At 36.1% G+C, this 23,513-nt stretch overlaps 1 protein-coding gene across 1 annotated transcript in view; it reads right to left on the reverse strand.

Annotated features, from left to right (window-relative positions):
- KYNU (kynureninase) overlaps positions 1-23,513 on the reverse strand; it is a 100,471-nt gene that overhangs the window by 34,380 nt on the left and 42,578 nt on the right. The window contains exons 4-7 of the mRNA XM_015818826.2: positions 19,095-19,156; positions 16,906-16,977; positions 14,819-14,893; positions 10,620-10,766 (exon numbers count right to left, since the gene is read on the reverse strand). Coding sequence (XP_015674312.2) covers positions 10,620-10,766; positions 14,819-14,893; positions 16,906-16,977; positions 19,095-19,156 — 356 coding nt within the window. The remainder of the gene's footprint in view (positions 1-10,619; positions 10,767-14,818; positions 14,894-16,905; positions 16,978-19,094; positions 19,157-23,513) is intronic.

A 23,513-nucleotide genomic window follows, 5' to 3' on the forward strand; every position in this document is an offset into this window, starting at 1 on the left:
ATGGAATGGCAATTTTTTTTTCAGGTTATAGGTTTCTCCTAGAGAGGAATTCCAGTGGTTTTCAACCCCTTTTTATTTTGGTGTGTGTGTGTGTGGGGGGGGGGAGCTTTGTGGATATTAAAGGTAAGGAACATTGAGTGCTGAATGTCCCAAATACTTCATATTGCCATTCTCATCCTTGTTTTTGCAAACCTTGCTATTGAAATGCCAGTAGCATTTTGGGTTCTTTAGTGGTGGTAGTTGAATTTCTCTTGGTTCTATCCTTAAATCTGCCTTGGTATTAATTGAGACATTAACTAGTAAGAGACACTCTGAATTAATTAATTAATTAAATTGACCTTGCATTAAAATGGAAGTATTTAGAATGTATCACAAGGATTTTTAACAATGGAGGAAACCTCAGGATTAACAATAATATTTACCAATAGCTCATATGGAATAGATTTGCTAGTCACCAGGGAAAGAAATTCATAAGAAATTTAATATAGTTCATGTCAGGATTAAATTGAGCAGGGCTATTTGTTAAATATTGTCAGGAAAGAGGAATAACCCAAAAATTCTATCCAATGATAATAAATCTATTTGGGATAATAAAGTAGTTCTGATAGAACAGAATATTTGTAGCTGAGGGTTGAACTATAAATAAAGCAATTGTTCATCTCTACATCTATAAATTGTTTACAATTTACAATGAAATTGAGAAATAAGAGGAAGGCAGGCAGGCAGAAAGGAAGGAAGGAAGGAAGGAAGGAAGGGAAGGAAGGAAGGAAGGAAGGAAGGAAGGAAGGAAGGAAGGAAGGAAGGAAGGAAGGAAGGAAGGAAGGAAGGAAGGAAGGAAGGAAGATAAATGATTATAAAGAATAAGAAGATGAGATAAATCAGAAAGATAAGATCTGAAGCTATACTAGCATGCCTTCCTGTTAAGCAATCCTACACAATTTATAGCAGGGGTGTCAAACTCGCAACATCACGTGATATGTCGTGACGTATTGCAACTTTTTTTCCATTGCCGGCAATGGGGTGGGCGTGGTTTTGGCATGACACATCCGGCCCGCGGGCCGGCAGTTTGACACCCCTGATTTACAGGGAAACAGAACCTGTAACAAAAGCAAGACAATTGGATGGTGATGGGATGTGGTTGAAACTAAACCAGCTGATTAGTAATGCCTAGAGAACGAGATCTGACCAGAAAGTGTTGACTGAGTTATATAATAAAGAAATAATTTGAGATGATTTTTCAGGCTTATTTACTTCATTTAACATTTCACAGTGAAGATGTCTACATGTAGTTACCACTACACTGGAAAGAAACTCAAGAAATTGATTTGAAAAAATAAAAATAAAATAACTTAGTTAGTAAATATCTGTCAATGAGCGACAATGATATTCCTTAAATTCCTCAGTGTAAGAGGAGCCTCTGTATCACATATCTTTGTTGACTACCACCACCACCTCCTCCTCCTCCTCCCCCCCCCACTCCCAGGTTCAGCATAAGGGCTAATGCAAAACAAAATTGCAGCATATTCCCGCTCTCATTTGGAAATATATACGAGAGATATTTATTTCTTCAAGGCTGGCCAGTTGATTTTCATAATACTAGATGCCTCTAGAATATATAATGCACAGGGACATGCATAGGGCAAATGGAAAATAAACAAAACACTGTGTTCCAAGCATGACTAGGCCAGCTTTAGCTAGAACATTTACAAGTTGGTTGTGTTCTGACTGAAAATACAAACATGCCTATCATTCTATCCCCTGGTACTATGCAAAGCACAGAAAACAAATAAGAAATAATAAATCAAAGAGATTACAATCATGAAATACATCAACAGAAAATAAAACAGGCTGAATCTAGTCTGACGTCATCACTATTCATTCCTCTCCGTGAGCTACTATCCTTGCAAACCATCCTTTCTTCCACCAGGTCCATACAAGTTCTCACTTCTCTTTTTTAGTGATATCATTAACCCAAGACTTTCTTGGTTTTTCCCTACTCTTCACTCATTTATTCTTCCTTCATGTATTTGTTTTGAGATTTAATCTTCATTTATCACAAATTTTCTCTAAATCAACACATTGGAATTCTCCTTAACAAAGTTAACAACTAATTCCTCTGTAGTCTTGGCATTCACTCTTGCTACGTTTACCTTTGCACAGAAGAACAATAATCATATTCTTCTGTCAAGGTGTTTGATCTTCTTTCAAACACCTTAAAACAAGTCACACAACCATTCAAATAGCAGACCACCTCCATATTTCAATAATAATTCTGACTTTGGCTGTAATAAATGATTTTATAATTCCCCAGTTACCTATCTACAACTTAGCTTTTAATATTTTTACATTTATGATATCCTTTTTATTATTTTTCTTCTTTTGTTGTTGCTAAGTCATGTCTGACTCTTCGTGAGCCCATGGAGCACAGCACTCCAGTCCCTCCCCATCCTCCACTGTTTCCTGGAATTTGCCTTGTTCATTGCATCAATGACACTATCTAATCATCTCATCCTCTGCCATCCCCTTCTCCTTTTGCCTTCAAACTTTCTCAACATCAAGGTCTTTTCCAATGAGTCCTCCCTTCTCATTAGGTGGCCAAAGTATTTGAGCTTCATCTTCAGAATCTGTCCTTCTAAAGAACAGTCAGGGTTGATTTCCTTTGGGATTGACTGATTTGATCTCCTTGCAGTCCAAGGAATTCTTAAGAGTCTTCTCCGGAACCACAGTTCAAAAGCATCAATTCTTCGACTCTCAGCCTTCCTTATGGTCCAACACTCACAGCCATACACTGGGAAAACCATAGCTTTGACTATATGCTTTTGTTGGCAAGGTGATGTCTCTGCTTGTTAATATGCTGTCTGGGTTTGCCATAGCTTTTCTCCCAAGGAGCGTCTTTTAATTTCAGGGGTTTTTTTTTCTTCTACACTAACATTTACAGTATTTATTTCAATTCCACGCTTCAATATATCACTATTATTCTCATATAAATCACTGTATGATATTCCTTCCAGTCCAAATTATTTCACCATTTTTACTTTCAGTTCTATTCACTCAACTGGAAGCTCCTTGATCAGACCTCTTTATCCACTTTATATATACTGTATATATATATATTAGTTTTCACCAAATAACTTTCAGTTTTCTATGCCTCTTTTAGTCTTAACCATTTTCCTTGCTCTCTTTGACTTATTCTTTGTCACTTTTTCAGCTATACGCATTATGCAACATCTCTTTCACCCTATATTTTGCATTTTATAGGTGTTTTGTCCAAGAATCTTTTATTTGTTTCTTATTTCCTATTATCATTAACTCCACGTGTTCCTACTGCACAGTGGAACATGAGATTTTCATCTGTTCCAAGCAGCTTCCACATCCTCTTGCTTTGCATCTATTTTCCATTCATTCCACTGAAAGAGCAAGTAACCTTCTAATATATTTTCCTACAGAAGAAATACTTTTTTTTTACTGTTGTTATTCAAATTTCAACCTAATTTCTTTCATGTCTTTTGTTGGAAAGATATTCAAACCAAAAAAAAAAAAAGGAAATAATAATGAAAGAGACTTTTTGAGTGAAAGCTTTTAAAAGTGTCCATGGAACTGAGCCCAAAAATGAACCCACAAAAAGGACCTATTTCAATGCAGCTCATACAAATTTAAACAGTAAAAAACATATTTTTCTACTTAAGGCTTTTTTAAAAAAGAGACTGGATAACCATTTATCTGAAATGGTATAGAGCAGTGATGGCGAACCTTTTAGAGACCGAGTGCCCAAAACCCGCCCCCCGCCCTGCCTGCTCCGCCCCCACCCGCCCCCTGCTCCGCCCACCCACAAGGCTATGCACTGCCTCAATGCCTCGCCGTAGCAGATCACCCAGGCAGCCCTGCAGCGCCATGGCAGCCACACCCTCCGCCCACACCCCGCAGCATCATCTGCACGCTATGGAACGTGAGGGCGGAGTCTTGTCCCTGCTGCCCAGCTATGTCTTGGCTGCGCTGCTCCGTGCAGGCCATGCCAGGGGGCGACTCTTCTCCAGGGAGGCTTCTGGAGAGGAGGGGACCGCAGGGGGAGATGGGGCTGGGGCAATGGCGTGCGTGCCCACAGAGAGGGCTCCGAGTGCGCCTCTGGCACGCATGCCATAGGTTCGCCACCACTGGTATAGAGTCTCCTACTTGGACTAGAAGACCTCCAAGGCCCCTTCCAACTCTATTATTCTATTCTAAAAAAAAATATCACATTGAGAATGCACCCTTCTTTCACCTGGCAATCTGTCTGCAAAACACAATAAGTAAAACAAAGCAACATAGTTTTTGCATTTGGCAGCAGCCACGCCTATAACGCATATGCAGTACATATTTTTGTATTGTACTGTATTGAATGCCAACAAAGCAACAAAATGGCCAATTTCCAATGCCGTTTTTGGCAAAATTAGAAGTGGTATGGGAAGTAGAATTTCTGTCAGAAATAAACTGTTTCTGTTCCCATCTTATCTCAATCACCAGAAAGCTATCAGAATTATTCTTTTGAAATTCAGCATTTGAGCACTGCATATGCAGTACGATTTGTGCAGAGATATCAGAAGGATCCTGAGATTGCAACAAAATGCATCATAACCTCCATTCTTTTCATACATACATGCATTGTCACAGCACACGAACAAAATGGGCAGAGCTTATGTCACAACAGCTGGCCTTGACCTCCCTTGGCACTTCTGGATTTCACTTTTTTTTTTCATTTTAGATAGGGATTTTAAAGATATAGAAGTGATATGTCTTTCAGAAGCCTCACACAGCCTTTTCCACTATATAATCACCTAAAAATATGAAAAAAAAAAATCCTTCCCAACACTTCAACTTAACTCTTCCTATGATATCATTTATTATTTACTTATTGGATTTATTGTATAATAACTAAGACTCTAAGCATTGAACAGCTCCTCAAACATAAAAGAAGATAATACTAAGATCTAATTATGCAATTTAATACAGGTGAAGTCATTCTGATATCAATGGTTCCACAATAATAAATCTCCAAAGAACTTGGGAAAAATCATTCAGAAAACCATGAGACTGTCACCCTTGCCTCAGGGGCCAAGGAAGCAATTTGCAGAAAATCAGAAGGCTAAGGTGTGGCTCTCAGCCCTTCAAATACGTTAGAACCCATATATTAGCTAATATTGTGTTGCAAAGTATGAAATTGTTAAAGCTTTTTAAACTATTGGTGCATATTGTACACATAGCTCAGAATTATGGTGTGAGAATTTTTATGTTTGCTCTGCTTGTTTTTCTTACAAACGTTTCATTTCCAAATTAAGTAATGTTATCAGTGCACTGAGAGGCAGGAGTGGGATTTTCTGGTTTTTTAAATCTAGCTTTATCCAAAGTGTCTTGATCAAGATTGTTGTAGATTGTGTTTTTGATTGGCCTATCTGGTTTGGTTGGTTGTATTGTTTTACCTTTGCTTCATGTTCCTCCTTTTTATTTTTAATGAGCTTACTCTTCAGTTCATTCAAATAATGTCCTAGAACTTGATTGCTTTTCATTTTTTGCTTTGTACCTTCTCACAAAATTCTTCAAAGCTTTAACAAGTCTCTTTTGTAAAGCCAATCTAGGAAAGTTACCCAGGTCACCCTTTTTGGTTTGTTATATGCAAATCCTTTTTTTTTTTTTTCATTTTAATCAGCCAGTTTCTTTTGCATACATAGTAATACAGCATCTTTTTTCCATGTTATTCTTATAGAAATTCACTTTCAACTCTGTCTCCTTATGAAGTAAAAGTTGCCCCTGTTCCTTAGATACAGCCTACATATAGAGGCAGAGACTCTTAAAATTAACTTCTATGTCTATTGTTCAAAAATATCCTTCAATATGTTGAATATTAAAATACTTTGTTCCATTCTGTTTCAGGAAGTCAAATTTAAGTGTTCTTCTCTTTTAATTGCAACCTTTAGTTCCTTCGGGTTCTCTCTGATGTCCAACCTTCAAAGTCTCATCTTATATTTTTTAAAAAAAAGAAAATTCAAAACAAAAGTATTTTCTCATGGGACGGATTCTTATAATTAAAATCTTATTTCAAATCCACCTGAACCCTTCGTTCATTTACAACTTACCAGAATCAAAGCTCTAATCAACCTTTTGCTGTTTATTCCAAAATTATTTTAAGTCCTTAAACTTGTAGTTAAAACTGCCACTAAGGATTGAAAGAAACTCACCCAGTGCTGTAAAACATGTTGATCCAAAAGTTTTAAAAGCTAAAAAGCAGTTAACAATTTCTGAAAGCAATTTAAAAAAGAAGTAGGCAAACACAATATCTTTTTGAAAAGCTCCACCCATGGTGTGAGCACAGATATTTTTCTTTCATCTCCCAGAGATGTAAACCTGCCACTATCTTGTGGGTAAACCCTCAATAATATAGCCAAGAGAGAACAAATTATGGAAGAAGAGCAATGCTATGTGAAAAGCTGTGGATCCATCCTCCCACATTTTTATGGAGAACCAAAAATACTAGAAACCAGACAGACTACTCTGTCTGATTGGTCTGCTATCAATGACTCAACCACACAACACAACCAAAGAAGCTACCAAAACGTCTTGATATCTCATAGATGGGAGGGAACATGTTATTAATCCACCATTACAGTGTCTTGAGAAAAATCAAAGGTTTAATGACCAAGGAAGATACGCTTTATGAATAAATTTAATATAATTTTTAAAGTGGTGTTTTAATGAGAGGGACCAACCGCTTATGTCAGGGATAGGCAACTCAGGAATTCTGGGAGTTGAAGTCCATGAGTCATAAAAGAGCCAAGGTTGCCTATCCCTGGCCTATGTGCAAATTTTCCTAGTCAATGCAATGATAGTTTTGTCATTGTACTTAGAATGCACCCTTCCCTTTCTGCACATAGTTGTTTGGGGTTTTTTTTATAGCATACGCACAGAGATAAAACAAGTATTTCCAATACCTTCTGAAATTCTGCTGACCTCTTGATAAGAAAACTTAATTGACTATTGTTCTTTCTGATCCCTGAGGTTAAAACAAATCCATGAAATGTGTCCAGAGAGCCTGTATTTTTAGTAAATTCCCCAAGGCCAGGTCACTGAAAATGAGTTACCTCATGGAGGTGATATAGTCAGTAATCTGCTTGTTTCCTATTCAACTGCTGAGCTGAATACGAATGGTGTCAACATCACCAGAAATTCACATAGCAGTCTGGGTGAAGAAAAATGCAGCAAAATGTGACCAAGCCTTGAGGAAAAAGCAACCTACTGGATCACTTGCTGAGGAAACATACCCCTGGGTCTTTTCTTACAAGGACAGTTAAAATGCAGGCCTAGACCATTTCTAAAGCATTAAAATGAATCCATGTCAGGGGTTTAAATTATGCTGAAGAGGTTTTGCATCAATATGTATACAGGTAGTCTCAACTTATGACCACAACTGAGCCCAAAATTTATGCTGCTTAATGAGACAGTTGTTAAGTGAATTTTATCCCATTTTACGACCTTTCTTGCCACAGTTTTTAAGTAAAGCACTGCAGTTGTTAAGCTAGTAACACGGTTGTTAAGTGAATCTGGCTTCCCCATTGACTTTGCTTGTCAGAAGGTCGCAAAAGGGGGTCACGTGACCCCGGGACACTGCAACCGTCATAAATATGAGTCAGTTGCCAAGCATCTGAATTTTGATCACGTGACCACGGGGATACTGCAACCGTTGTAAGTGTGAAAAATAGTCTTAAGTCACTTTTTTCACTGCCGTTGGAACTTTGAATGATCACTAAATGAGCTGTTGTAAGTCGAGGACTAACTGTACTGGCTGCTCTGGTATGTACAATATCACTATTTTTAAAAAGCAACAGATCTGTTTTCATGTGAAATATTGTACTCAAGAACACCAAAGGATTTGTTGTGATACGGTCCCCCAAAATTAACAGTTACTGCTAGCATCTTTATGCCCTGCTGAAAAAATTTAGAAAATTCAATCAGCCTGAAAGGTGAGTCTAAAAGGAATATGTATTTTCAAAAAAATTCTCAGAAAGCTTAAAAATCAAAGAGCTTATAGAAAGGAATTTGTGTATGGAAGAACAATAACCATACACATTAATTTTTAAAAACGACTTCTTTCGTGGAAATTAAATTTAAACTGTATAAACCAGAGGACTAAAGAGTCTATTCTTTTGTAAGAATGGGGGTTGAAGTTAAAGTGGGGTGGCAGAAGTTATTTGTTATTGGATACCCTTCTGTGATCCTAGATATATTTTTACATCAAGGGCAAGAAACCAATATATTTTACATCCCTACCATATTCTCTTAGGAACTATAGAATTGTACCTTTGGTGCATTTTGTAAATGCCTAAGTTTCTAAGTTCATTCCCTAGTAACTCAAGGAAGTGATGTAAAAGACTGTTACCTGGAATTCTGTAGAATGGGTGTTTCACAATGGAGAAATCCTTAAGACTATCCAATGATATGAAACCACAGAAGGAAAACACACAGAAACATATATTTGGAGTATGTGATCACTTAATGTTTTCTTGAGAGGATCAGGACAAACCACTAGTTAGACCTGAAGAGCAATGTAGTCTATTTCCAAAATACATTCCAAAATTTTATGTTGGAGTTAGGAAAATAACCTCTGCAGAGTGCAAAAATTGGTCCTCTGTCAAGTATGTAAATTATAGCAATTAATTACACAACTGAATTTTCCTTAACTTACAAGCACAATTGAGCCCAGAATTTTGATCGTAAGTCGTTGCAATCATTAAGCAGGGCACCACATGACCTGACACAATTTTATGACTGTTTTATTATTGTAAAATGAGTCACCATGATCGTTAAGCGAATCATGTGGTCATTAAATGAATCCACCATATCCAATGGGCATTTCCCCCCATTTTCTACTGGAAATTAGCAAAAAGTCACTAATTACAGTTGTAAATGGAAGCTGTTTTGCTAAACACCTGAAATGCAATCATATGACCATGGTGTGTCTGTTTGTGTGTCTATGTCTCTGTATGTGTGTCAACTGTAACTTCAGTGACAAGTCATAAACAGCTTTTCTGAAGCCTTTCATAACTTTAAACGGTTGTTAAGTGACCAGTCATTCAGTGAGGATTACCTTATTAGGAAACTATGCTCTGCCATTACCTAAGCTCCATGACACTTTCATTTTTCACCTTGATTTTCTTCTATTCCTATTGTAAAATTTAAGCTTGCCAAAAGAACTAGACACAAGGACATTTTTCCCCCCCAACCACATGCTATCACTCTGCTAAACAACTAATTCCCACAATACTGTCTTATGCCCTGGGATGTCAAACCACCTAGTAGGACTGTATTACTATTATCCTTCTCATCTTTCCTGTTACTTACTTCTTTAGCTTCTTATGACTATAACTTTGTTGTTAGTATCTTATGATTTATGTTGATTGCTTTTATTAGTATCCTATTATGATTTATGTTGATTGCTTATGTAGTATCCTATGACTATCACTGAGTGTTGTATCTTATGATTTATGATGATTGTATTTTATGATTATGATCATGATTTATCACTTGTTGCTTGTATGTACACTGAGAGCTTATGCACTGGAGAAAATTTCTTGTGTGTACAATCATACTTGGCCAATAAAGAATTGTATTCTATTCTATTTGTAACTTATTCTTTTCAGAGGATAGGAAAAAGATTTATCCAGAATTTTTAAACTAAAAATATAGATAGTAGATCAAAATAATGGAATATATATATATAAATAAATGTAGTTGCATAGTGATATATATTCTCAATTTACCTGCTTATAACTAAAGAATTCTAGGTGTAGTAGCTGAAAGACCACAGATAAGAAATGGAACAGAATTAAAGAGACTTTTCAATTCTACCTTACCTCCTGCACTTGCACAGTATAAGAATATTGATTCTCTTATTATTTGCAAAATTTCCATTATTCACATGAAAATATTGTAGCTATATTAATCTTACAGTTTATATTATGGTCTCTATTCTAGATAAAATAAATGCATTTTAATTTAATCACAAATGTAAACAGGCATTCCAGTATTATGTAATATATAATGCACAAATTGTCTAGGCATTAAATAAGCCACTCAGTAGAAAGCACATCTAATCCACAATTAAGTAAGTAGTTTTAAACAAACAAAAATGTACAGGTTAGATCTGTATAACTCTGGGACTTTGTTGTATAACCTATTCATGGTAATTGTCTGACTCTCTAGCTTAACGTCATAGAATTTTTCGTTTAATTAAATTTACCTTCAGTGCTATGCCTTGGATTGTAATGCCTGAGAACTGGCATTTTAAAATGCTTTCCAGAAATATCAATATTATTTATCAATTTCAATATATATATGTCAAAATTTGAGAAGGACTGACCAATCAACATTAGCAACACATGATTTAGTTTCTACTATCACTGTTATCGACTGACATTTTTCTTCAATTCAATTCTTCAAGTCGAGTATAGCAAAGGGAAAATTCGAATCTAGAAGTACTAGTAACTTCAACTCCCAGGCCTGGCTGACTCAAATTATGGGACTGGCACTTTCAACCCATCTACACACTGTCAGGTCTGGGAAGACTGATCTAAGGAACATGGCAGTAACTATACCTTGGCTTGACCGGCTTTTGTTATCCTTGGTATGTCAAACAGCTGTCCGGTGTAGTACTGCACCCCACTGAAAAGAATTACAGCAATTGAGTCTCCTTCCTTCTCAATTATATCAAGGATATCTTCAGTTCTCAAGATTTCTTCCCCCTGAAATAAAGTTAGAAAATATTTTATATCAACCCTGGAACTAATGGAACTGTCATTTTTATTTCATAATGTATTTTTTTATAATACGACTTGCTGACTGCAGGAAGCCATCAAAAACAAATTCTTAAAATTGCAGTGAGGTACAAAACTAGAAATCCTGGAGAAACTTTTAAATAGGTGAGTAATCATTACCTTAAGATTTAGTTTTTTAAAAAAATTACTGTTCGCTTTGCTTCCTTATATACTTTTCTTACCTGAATACTTCAAGGTGGAATTAATCGGTTGGATTAAAAAAAAAATACAAAGACAAATCTACAGCTCATAGAACTTTTCATGGAGGAGTTGTATCCATGAGAATTTATTCACGATAAATACAAGAAATTTCTGCATTCAGTCAGGGATACCAATGGAGGAATAGTAGCAAAAGACAACTATATCTTTAAGTTTCTAATGGGCACTCACTGGAGTCTACTGAGAGATGCAGGACTGGATGGGCATTTATTCTGTTACAACAAAACTCTTATTTTTTGACCAGAGGGTGCTTTTCACAAGGCAACTGGACTTTCTTGTTTTTCTCTGAAGATGTTTCACTTCTCATCCAAGAAGTTTTTCCAGCTCTATTTGATGAGGTTATACACATAGTCCTTACTTACAATAGTCCGTTTAGTGACTGTTCAAAGTTACAAAGGTACTGAAAAAAGTGACTTATCACCATTTCTCACACTTCTGACCATTGTAGCATCCCTATGATCATGTGATTTACATTTGGATGCTTGACAACTGGCTCATATTTATGACAGTTGCAGTGTCCCGGGGTCATGTGATCACCTTTTGAGACCTTCTGACAAGCAAAGTCAATGGGGAAGCCAGATTCACTTAACAACCATGTAACTAACTTAACAACTGCAGTGATTCACTTAACAAATGTGGCAAGAAAAGTCACAAAATGGGGCAAAACTCACTCAACAATTTTTTCACTTAGCAACATAAGTTTTGGGCTTAATTGTGATAGTAAGTCGAGGACTACCTGTATATATGGCCTTATGGCTTTGTATGGTTTTGAGTCTGTCTAATGAAACAATTGAGAACTGATGCAGCATAGTATCTGAAAAAGTAAGTTCCAAGGAAGGTCTGTCTGTCTGTCATCCATCCACCCACCCACTCTTTACAGTATACCATCATTTTACCTAAATTTGCATCATAAATCTGCAATCATGGGGAGAGTATTCATAAAACCATATACCCATAGAACTGAAACAGGCCATTTATGCCATTAGTATGGGACAATGTTCTTCCATATCTGTTCATTGCACATAGAAAGAGAAAGAGGGAGAGGGGGGGAGGGAGGGAGGGATGAATAAAAACTAGTTCCCTGCCCCACAGTGATGGACTGGCCCACTTCAATAACATAAAGCAAACAAATATATATTACACACATTCCTAACTTTCAACCTTATATTAACCTTTTGCTTCTGATACACTGCAGTTGTTGGGAGTCATTTTTGTAGGCTGCTCTTTCCTCTAAGAAGTGACTTTGCAGGAGTTCCTGGATTTCACTGTGCTGTTTAATTAGTTTTCAAGTTAGTTTGCTGGGAAGTCAAGTTCAACCCTCTTGATTCGTGTAAAATTCATTTGGAGTCTTCCTTCCCATACTTGAAATCCATTCCTCAATGCCCTGCCCTTTAGAGTGTTAAAGAACAGCTTTTGACTTTCTTCTGTGTGAAATTCTTTCGGCTATTGAAATTGGCTTTCCTATCCCTCTTGAGTTTTCTGTCCTCAAGGTCCAGCTCCTTTGACTTCCTTCATAAAGATTATTCTCTGCACCTCTGAAACTTCTCTTACTTTTTTTTCCAGTTTCCCTGAATTGTTAAAATGCAATGCTCAGAAGTTGACCTAATAGTAAAGTTATGTCAGCCCAAAACTTAACCTTTAAGGACTTCCAAGCATCTGTGTAAAACATTCAGAGCACTTAAAAAGTGCTGTAAAAATACCAAACATCATTTTACCAATATATGAACATAAATCGTTGTGCTTATTGGTGAATAGGATTTTGCAGAAAAACAACTACTGTTAGGGGACTGAAAAGAAGAAATGGTGAAATAGCTAATAAAAGAACAGGAGTAAATGGAATGAATGAATGAATGAATGAATGAATGAATATATCTTATGTTCTTCAGTCACACAAAGGTCTTATTTGGCAATCTTAGGGTTTAAAATATTTTGCCAAATTCAGCATGCCAGGGACAAGATTAAAATATTATAATGGATGAAGCTAACTCATACATTCCTCTTGATACTTCCAGAAACAGCCCATATCCCACAAAAATGTTATTAAATATTTTACTCAATGGTATTTGTATTTCAGAACAATAAGATTCAAATAATCCAAAGATGAAAAAAACTCCAAAGTTATTAACTAAGGAAAAATATTCAATAAAGGAAAAAAACCCAAGATCTTTTGATGCTTTAAAGCCAAAATCATTTCATCTCTCCTTCAGTTCCTCACTGCAAGGGATGATGTAAAACATATCCCCACCAAGGGATCAATTAAGCAGTAAAAACTCCAAATTAAGTTAATACATCACTGCAAAAAAAAATTGGCATAAGATTTACTGATTTGAAAGTAATTTCTATTATCTTAATTATATTTTAACATTTATCAAGAACTTGACAGTAGTTTCTTCTCTGAAAACCTTTTTTTTTGCTGGAATCAAAAGTTCATCAGCAGTTCTGTCGAAAAGTAACAAAAGTTCTTCACGTCAAAGAACTAGAATGCAATCTTTTATAAATTTGGAAAACACTTCTTTCCTAACCAGAAACTTTACAGTCACTACTGCAGTAATATGTTGACAATATTTCAGTCATAACAGTTTATGATGTATTATTTTATATACCCCCAGCTTTTTGTTAAAAACTATAGCATGTGGATACATAGAGGTAGGGACTTATGTTTATACATTATTTTATTGTTTAGAGTTGTGGTATGTTCCAACCTATAGAGTATGCAACCTTTACTAAAATTTGTTTAGATATAAATATAAACCTCTTCTATATATTTGTTAAATACTGTAACTATCAGTCCCCAAGCTAGGCTTCATTTTCTGGTGACTGTGTGGACTAATGTTCAACTTCTTGATCTGTCTACCTAATAATTCAAATTTATTTCCAAAACATTCCAGTAACTCTTTCATCCATTCCATCAGTCTTATCCATTCCCTTGCTTCTGTTTCCCTAACCTTGTCAAGCACTGTTTTTCAGCCTTGACCACTTAAAGATGTATGGACTTCAACTTCCAGAATTCCTCAACCAGCTATGCTGGCTGCAGAATTCTGGGCGTTGAAGTCCACACATCTTTAAGCAGCCAAGATTGAGAAGCAGTGTCTATTGAATTAATGTCTCACATGCAAAGCACATGAGTTTTTGCCTTCTGGTTATTGCCTCTAATGAAACTATCCTGAGGTCATCCCTTCAGCAAGGCAATTTAGGCAGAGAAAATTAGAAAAAAATATTACTCTAGCATTAACTTTTCTTTCAAAAAGCAATTAACAGTAGATTTAGCTACCATTGCTACAAAAGTATGTAGGCTATTGATTAACAAGTTGCTGGGAATCACACTTGTACTAATCTCCACATTAAGGAAGAAATTAATGTGAAGTTTATTAATATAAAATACATTTATGTAAAACCCTGAAAAAAAGGAAATTTGGGGTTGTTTTCCTAGGGTTTTCACTGGGTTTAAGGATGAGGATGAGAACAGTTATTTCCCAAGACTTTCTACTCCAGTTTCTGACCAAAACCTGAAAAAAATCCCAAAAGGACCACAACTGGCTTGAAAAACTGCAACCATGTGACATTTCTGAGTAGGAGTTTCAGGAGTATCAACAATGGCTTTTTGCTGAAGAAAAATAATCTCAGTGAGATTTGGCCACTTTGCTGCCAAAATTCAGTGAGAGCATTTTTGATGCTAGGAGTTTTAAAGTTGTATGCTGATGGCTTCATGTATGTTGAAGGCTGTGAATTGTCTAGCATGATACAAACCATGTTCAACAAACCTTTCGTGGTTGAATCATAAGCATACTCTTCTCCCTATCAAGCCCATGAAACTGGAGCTGAGACTCAACAGCATACTGCGGAAACAAATTAGATATTTTTTAAAAAGTGGACAGATGTAAAAGCAAAACAAATCATTCTGTTATAAACAACAATTAATACCAATTAATTAATACACTAGGCTTAGGATATGCAAAGTCTACATGAAAGAGTTTTACAGTAGATTGAATGACTGGCATTCACGGTTTAAAGGATGAAATAGTAAGCAGTGTGAAACACCTGTCATTGTGAATCAGAGTAGATAATACTGAGTGAGACACATATAATTTATTCTGGTATCAACCAGTTCCTTAGATTGTAAAAATAGGAATAGTGCTAAGTTATTGTGATGATAAATTACTGCACTATGACCTAGTATTGTTTATATCGACGTACTTCAGGGATACTAGACCTGGGCTAAAATATCCAGTTGATCATTAGATAGTAATAAAGAGTGTGCCCACCTTGGGGTTATCTATATTTTTATGGCACAGATCAGGTAGCCATACCATATGTGAATCCAGATAACCTGATACATAGTCCCAGCAGGTGACAGCAGTTGTCCAACTTTGCTTACGGAGATTCTCAATCATCCAGTCATGGTTACCCCAAAGGTGCTTTTTCAAAAGGCAACTGGACTTTGTTTTTCTTTGAAGACATTTCATTTCTCATGCAAAAGAAGCTTCTTCAGTGACTGAAGAAGCTTCTTCGACGAGAAGCAAAATGTCTTTAAGGAAAAACAAAATCCAGTTGCCTTTTGAAAAAGCACTTTTGGGATGTCCAAACTTGCCTGCATTCTGCTGTTGAGCAGAGTTAGGGTTGCTTAGGACTTTGGTTGGGAGACTACCAGGAAATATCAGACCATAAAGGAGACTAGACAAAAAAAACATTGACCATCCCCTTGGACAATATAGAAAGTTTAGGAGATGTCAAAAATGGCAGATACTTTTGATGAAGAACAGCATGTCAATGACAGCATTGCGCAACCATCTCGGTTGCTCATTTCTCTCTCATTATGATTGGGCTGTGGAAGACCAATTACTTCAGATGTAATCTACCTGCCTGTCTGCTTCATTCCCAAAGAGCCACTAGCAATGCTGAATCATAACATAGAAGAGGCTCAATGGGAAGGTCTCCTTTTTTCTTCTAATTCTTTCCTACTTTGGGAAAAACAAAACACTATTATGATTTCCGTTTGCAGACAGAGATACAAGAAAGGATTAGGACTGAATGTCTGTAGTTGGTATCCCTTATTATCATCAGTAACTTTTTTTGCAGCTTTACAACTGCGTTCCACACAGCGTTGTGAATTTAATAGCTCTGTCACTGTTTGAATGCTGAATATATGTAATAATATTTTCCCCAAACATAATATTACCTTGGAAAGTGGAAGCTATATTACATGCAACTTATGAATGGCAATTAAGTATTTGTTGTAAAAAATGTTCCAATTGATCTGTATTACCCCATATAACAAGTCTATTGGAGGAAATGTTATGTTTAATTGAACAAATTTCTCACTCATTTCCAAGCATTTTGTTAAGTTTGAGATATCAGTGGTGACTCACAAACGTGAAGATTAATGTGTTTAAATCTCTGATTCACTGCCTATTGTCCTACTTTGTAGCACACAAATGATGTTTGACTTAGTAATCTAAAGCACCCTCGACAAGAATTTCTCTATCTATCTGGGGATATAAAACTGTTAATTGTATGAGTTTTGTATTGATTTGGTTTCATAAAGTAAAACAGCAACAAGAATTAATAAAACATTTATAACCTGTTGTTGATTTAGGTCAATAGCTTGCTCAGTATCTTTAAAAGATTAATCAATCAGTGTGGCAATTCAATCCTTTACTCCCATACAATTTTTATTTGAACAGCAACAACAAAAAAGGCCAATCAGTAAAAAAAAAAGTCAATTTCAAAAGTATTGTGTCTAACTTGGATTTGTAAGCTTTTTTTTTTTTTAAAAAAAGAGCATCTAATAAATAATCAGGTAACATACAAAATTGTATAACATAGATATGTTGAAATATTAATTGCTTACATGATCAGAAGGAAATGCTTTGGCTTCTAAAAGGATTTTATGGCGATAAAATGTAGGCTTAAAAAATGTCAACTGTAAAAATAAAACAGATTTATGTTATCTAAAATGAAACATTTATCAATCCACTGAAAAGTTAGCAATAGCACTTAGATGTATATACCACTTCATAGTGCTTTATAGCCCTGTCTAAGGGGTTGACAGAGTCAGCATATTGCCCCCAACAATCTGGGTCCTCATTTTACCAACCTCGGAAGGATGAAAGGCTGAGTCAACCTTGAGTTGGTCAGGATCAAATTAGCCTGCAATACTGCATTCTAACTAGTGCACCATCACGGCTCTTATAAAACAATAGATTCATAGAAGTTTCTCTTTATATCACACAATCAGATATCCAGATGTTCTACATATTTTCTTATAGGCAGTGATGATAATTAGCATATTTCTCCATAGAGATTTTTTTTACTGCAGTAGGAAAGCAATGACTTGAAGATGCCAAAGGAATTCAAATGCAAAATAACTTTTTTTCTCAATTTGCTTGCTCTATTGTCAATTTGTAAATTCTGTTCTAAAATAGGAATAGGCACTTGGTGGCATCCTAAATGTTACCAAATTCTATCCACTTTAACTAGCATTATATAAAAAAGAGTGTTTATGAATATTACAGTATAGCCACATCTGTTTATATATTGCCTGATCTGTCTAATAAAAGGATTGTTAAAAAAAGCAAATCCTCTTGCAACATATAGGATGGAGTAAAAACGAGTATATTTTAGAATGTTACTTGAAGAATAGATTAGAACAAGCTATTTTAAGATATCATGTGCTATATATAAACCCATCATACATAAAAAATTTCAGAAAGCTTTTATGAAAAGATGAGGTGCTAGATAGAAATGTCACTATATTATTCTGTTATGATTAATTTCTATTCAAAGTCTATACAGGATCAATGTCTATACAGATAGTGGCATAGTGTTTCTCAGAAGCTGCAGAAAGGTAATTCTACTCTATATATCCCTAAAGTTTTGTGTCCCTTTTACTTCTGGAAATTTGAAAGAAATAATCATTTCTTGGCAAATAAGTCACTCTGCATTGTAATAGCTTCTGAGGAATGTCAGGGTAACAATCAAAATGTCACTTTGGAGAGACACATGGAAGCAAGAGTTGTACATACTTTTAAATTCTGCTTTTAAGTGCCTGATAAAAATCTGTTGATGTTATTTAGAAAGCAACATTTTCTACTGTATATGTTTAAAAAAATAAACATACGCACTAATCACAGATATGCATCTAGGCCTGATTTGGTGCCATGGTACACAGCCAGATTTAACTTCAATCATATCAAAGGCTGGGCATTGTACTTTGGACCAGAATCAAAAGACGGTTCTAGAAAAAAATAAGAGTTTCCCATTTTTCTCTAAATAATATGAGAAACTGACATGCCAAATATATAAAACAGGAAATAATAAAACAGGAAAAAAATGCTGAGGGCCAGAAATGACAGAGAAATAAGATTCAGCGAGTTTGGGCTAAATTTTCAAAAACTAAAAATACCTATAACCTATTTTTGAACAGATGATTTTTAACATGATATTTAAGGCATGCTTGCTCTTTCTGCAAAGATCAAGTCTATCCTATTATAGACTTATATGAGCAGGAAGTTTACTAGTTTCCTCTATTATCTGATAGTTAATATCTACCAAACCCACAGTCCTGAGATACAAAATAGGAGGATGAACGTTGGAGTTGGGTAGCTATCTTCTCTTTCTTCTTTGTAAGTACATGCTTGCATATCTTGTTTTAAGACAGTTTCCATGACATTTGAAAGCTAAGTGTTGATTAGCTCCATGACAAAGCACTTTAATTAGACATCCCAATATATTACTCCAGGTATTTGAAGGCAAGCAATGAGTCACTTCACTCCATGCCATCACTACTATCACTTATGCCAATCTTCACATTAGATTTGCATAGCCCCTTTTTTTGTTTTGTTTTGGCTTGTTTGTAAACCCAGGATAGTTATTTTAGTACACTCTTCAGAATTCCTAAACCAAATACCAAGGGACAAATTTTAATCCAGCTAGAGGTACCACATTGTACTGATGTCTCAACAGATGCACAAACAAATTCTGGACTATCTATGGCATAGTTTCATCTAGCTAGATAATATGTAGGTTATTATGACTTACCATTAGGAGATGTAGATTAACTGTCAAACCATTCATTAATGCTACCTCTTCATTACGAGCCCCTGAAAAGCAATTACACAGATGTTTCCTTTTTTTTCCCTTTTGCCCTACGCAAGGTCTGTTCCAATGAAGTTCAAACCCCCATGAGGTGAGCTTGCTGTCAAAGTCTCTCGAATGACTGAAAGGTAAATATGTCTTTGATGTGTCACAATGGACCAATGAAACGAAAATGTTTCCCTGACCAGCTCAACACGCTACTTTAGCAGGAAAATATTTATTTTTTAACCAGTCTAGTGGGGCAAATGAAGTAGATAATGAGGCAGCAAGATTTCCTTCCTTAAAATCCATCTGTTGATTAGCTTTCATCATGAACACTTTGTTCAAATTCAGCAGGAATGTGTTTCTGTTTAAAAATACATTTTCCATATGACAAATTAAAAGGTAGTCCTCCACTTACAGCTATTCCAAGTTACAATGGTGCGAAGTGAATGCCAGTTATGATCAGTCTTCAGAGTTCTGGCCATCCAAATTTCCCCGCAGCCATGAAATCACAATCTGGGTCTTTGGCAGACAGTTCACACTTGTGACCGGTTGCAATACACTGTGATCATGTGATCACAATTTCCAACTTTTCCTGCCAGCTTCCCCAGAAATTCTATTGGGAAGCTGGCAGGGAAAGTTGCAACTCACTGGGTTCAATCTCCCCCACCCATGCACCTTCCCACAACCCTTCTGCATTTGTGCCACACTGGCCACTTGTACAACCCTGTGCACCCTCCCCAAATCCGTGCTTCTAATGCAACTTCCCCAACCTATGCCCTTTGCACATCCCCTTGCATACTACCCAACCTGTGCCATGCTTCTTGTGTACTCCCTCACATCCCCAACCTACATCTCTTGTGCACCCTCCCCAACCCCCACATTTCTCACACACCCTCCCCACCCAACCCTCGCACACACTTGTTGACCCTCTCCTGCACTTTTCTGGCAGCAGCCACTTGCCTGCCAGTCTGGGATTAAAACTTTCTGCTGCCTTCCTCACTGATTTTGGTTGTGGGAAGCTGGCAGAAAGTTGATTATCGATATGGGATTTGATTAACAACAGCAACTGGAACTGCAGGGATTTATGGTCACAGCACTTAGTGATGGAAATTAAGGCCCCAATTGCTGTTACAAGTTGAGGACTTCCAACTGTGCTAAAGGCAATAATCTTTTATTACAATGATCACTGCAAAATGCATTCCAATAAAAATGAAGACTTTGCTTAAAGCTTGCTCAAAACTTTATTTCAGCAAATATAACATTGATTTATAACTGGTTCTGAGCCCGGAATCCAGAATTCTGATGTTATTAAAAACACAGCTAAATGGACATCGCAGCCACTACTAATGGATTTTCCCAACACACTATGAATAGCAACATCCATTCCAATTTCTATTAGTTGATCTGGTAAGAGAAAAGGACAAGTGAATTCATATTAAAAAGGAAAGAACAATTATCCCTCACAATCTAGATGAACATATACCTGCTAATCAGAAAAGCCTTTTAAGAACCTTCACATTTTAGTCTGACTTGTTAAGCACATTTTTAAGGTGCATCTCTCAAGATAGAAAATAGCAAGAAAACCTGAGGGCTGATGATAAAAAGGTGAGATGTTGAAAGGGAAGAAACAGCAGATAATTTTAATGAAAAAAAAGCATAGTGGAGAACTTAAACAATACTATAGCTTCTCTGATGTTCAGCAGTGGAGTTTTCACATAGCTCCCTCAAATGCAACATCTGCATACCATTCAAAAGAGACAATCAAAAAGCTAAAAGACCACAACACCTCCTTGCCAGCAATTCACATAGAGATAAGCAGAGATTAACACCAAGATTAATACTACATCAGCAATCAAACAGCTACCAATAGCCCAATCAAGGAATCATCAAGACCATTTCCACCAATACTGACAGAACAAGCCACTGGTCTATAAACAGAAAACAAACCCAACCCACTTTTAGCACAGATGACATTACCTAGTTGTGTAATGAAACATCTGCAAGAAAACAACCACACTCAGAGAATTCAATCCTGAGCTATATATTGTCTTCTATTGAAAATGCAGCCTTGTTAAAAAATAAGAATGGCATCAAACAACACTGGGCACCATCTAACAAAATGAAATTCAGTGGTGAAAAAAGTAAGGTTCTACATTTAGGCAAGAAAAACCAAATGTACAGATATAGTATAGGGGGTAACTTGCTCAATAGTAGTAACTGTGAGAGGGATCTCGGAGTCCTAGTGGACAATCACTTGAATATGAGCCAGCAGTGTGCTGCAGCTGCCAAAAAAGCCAACACACTGCTAGGCTGCATTAACAGAGGGATAGAATCAAGATCACGTGAAGTATTAATACCACTTTACAATGCCTTGGTAAGGGCACACTTGGAATACTGCATCCAGTTTTGGTCACCACGATGTAAAATGATGTTGAGACTCTAGAAAGAGTACAGAGAAGAGCAACAAAAATGATTAGGGGACTGGAGGCTAAAACATATAAGGAACGGTTGCTGGAATTGGGTATGTCTTGGGGGAGCAGGGTTAGGATAACTCTCTTGATTTCCCTTCTGTTCCTTTCTAAATACTTTTCATTGGCACTCTATTAACTTAACGATTGAACTTCTGTTGGTAAATAATGCTAGTTTCCGGGCTAGAAAGCAATGTGCTCTGGCAATGTGTTTATTGTTGTCCTAACACACTGTCCCTCAGCATTTGTATTCTAGAAGGGTATGTTCCAATTCAATGCATGTACAGAACTAGGTTCAAGATATCTGCTTTATCCTCATCACAATTTCTCTCCGAGTGGCTTACAAAATTAAAAAAAATGATGTACAGTAATGTGTAGCAAAACATTTTAAAAACCTAAGTTAAAATGATTACACAATCTTCCTCAAGCACTTTCAAAATAATAGAATTAATCTGGGTTCTAAATGCGAAGAAACTTGGTCCAAGGAAATCGTGAGTAAATAAATAGATCTTCAGGGCTTTTGATAAAATTAGTAGTGATGTACGCTGAGTGGTACAACACTCCATAAGACCCACAAAAAAGACCTTGCAGCAATAATACCCTCTGTCAGTTTGATAAGAGCTGTCATCTTCTTTTTTTACTCCACCTTCTTGTTCCCTCAAGAGTCATGTTAGTATATTCTAAAAATGAAAGTCGAAAATCTTAAAAATATTTTGCTACAACTTTATTAACCCAGTATGGATAAAGTAGTAAAACAAGACCTGGTCCATTTATAGCCTGACTGATTTTCTTTCAAAGTGTGTTGGAAAAATAAATACAACCACTTTCTGTCATTTACAGAATAAAGCACAGAGCTGAGAAATAAATGGTTAATCTGAAGTTCACCTTTAGAAGTCTGCCAATATCCTGTATTGAATATGGCATCACATTTTTCATGTGGGCTTCTTTACAATGGTATATTTATTAAAAGCATTTTATCAGATTTCCGTGACAACAAAACAGTTTATGTATGCCCTAGGAAAATGGTGATGTTTCACAGCATGTGCCACATTTCGGAAGTAATGTTTCTATGATCCAATTAAGCTATTACAATATTCAATAACAAGTGTCCAGTAGACAAAATAAAGTTTGTTCCCTTGGTCTCATTATTCATCCACCACAAAAAATTTGCGGACAGCCTAAATACCCAGATGTCCTTATAAATCTTCTTTGTGAAGGAAAACGCAGACACACAGATATACACCAGACTTTGGTCATTACTTTTACTGTAACTTTGGAAAGTATTCATTATATTCACCGAACACAAGTGTAGGAAATGAGAAATAGGATAATTTCATCCCATCAAAAGATAATACTGACAAGGTTATAGTACATTAATAAAATGCAGAAGGAAAAAAGGGGGGGAGAGATCCACAAAATGTTTTTTTCCTTCTTACATTGCTCAGCATATTAACTAGAAGTGGAAAATGGACTGAGGGTCCAGGCCTTCAATGACCTTGATTTTGTATTTCACAATTGCAGCCTTCATTTAAAAGAAAATGTGTGCTCATTTAAAAAGCCAGGTATTATAGAGGCATAAACCTTTAAATTGCAAAAAGAAATGCTATTTCCAGTCTTTATTCTATCCCTGAATAAATCCCACGAGACACAATATTCACTTTCTGTTTTGCAGCCCCAGCCGTTCCTTCTCCTCCTCCTCCTCCTCTGTAAAATGTTAAACATCAACAACAAAACTATTTAAATTAGTTTATTTTTATATGACAAGTGCATTAAATAAACCAAACACCTTCCTTTCAGGTAATATAGTGCATCTTTTTAAATGAAAACGAACATTTACTGAAAATACCACAGTGAGCAGAGAATATTTCAGTCAGGTTTTATCCTGTACTTGCTTTTTTTTTTTTTTTTT

The sequence above is a fragment of the Protobothrops mucrosquamatus genome, unplaced genomic scaffold, assembly GCF_001527695.2.
Source record: "Protobothrops mucrosquamatus isolate PMUCROS unplaced genomic scaffold, P.Mucros_1.0 scaffold800, whole genome shotgun sequence".
NCBI lineage: Eukaryota > Metazoa > Chordata > Lepidosauria > Squamata > Viperidae > Protobothrops > Protobothrops mucrosquamatus.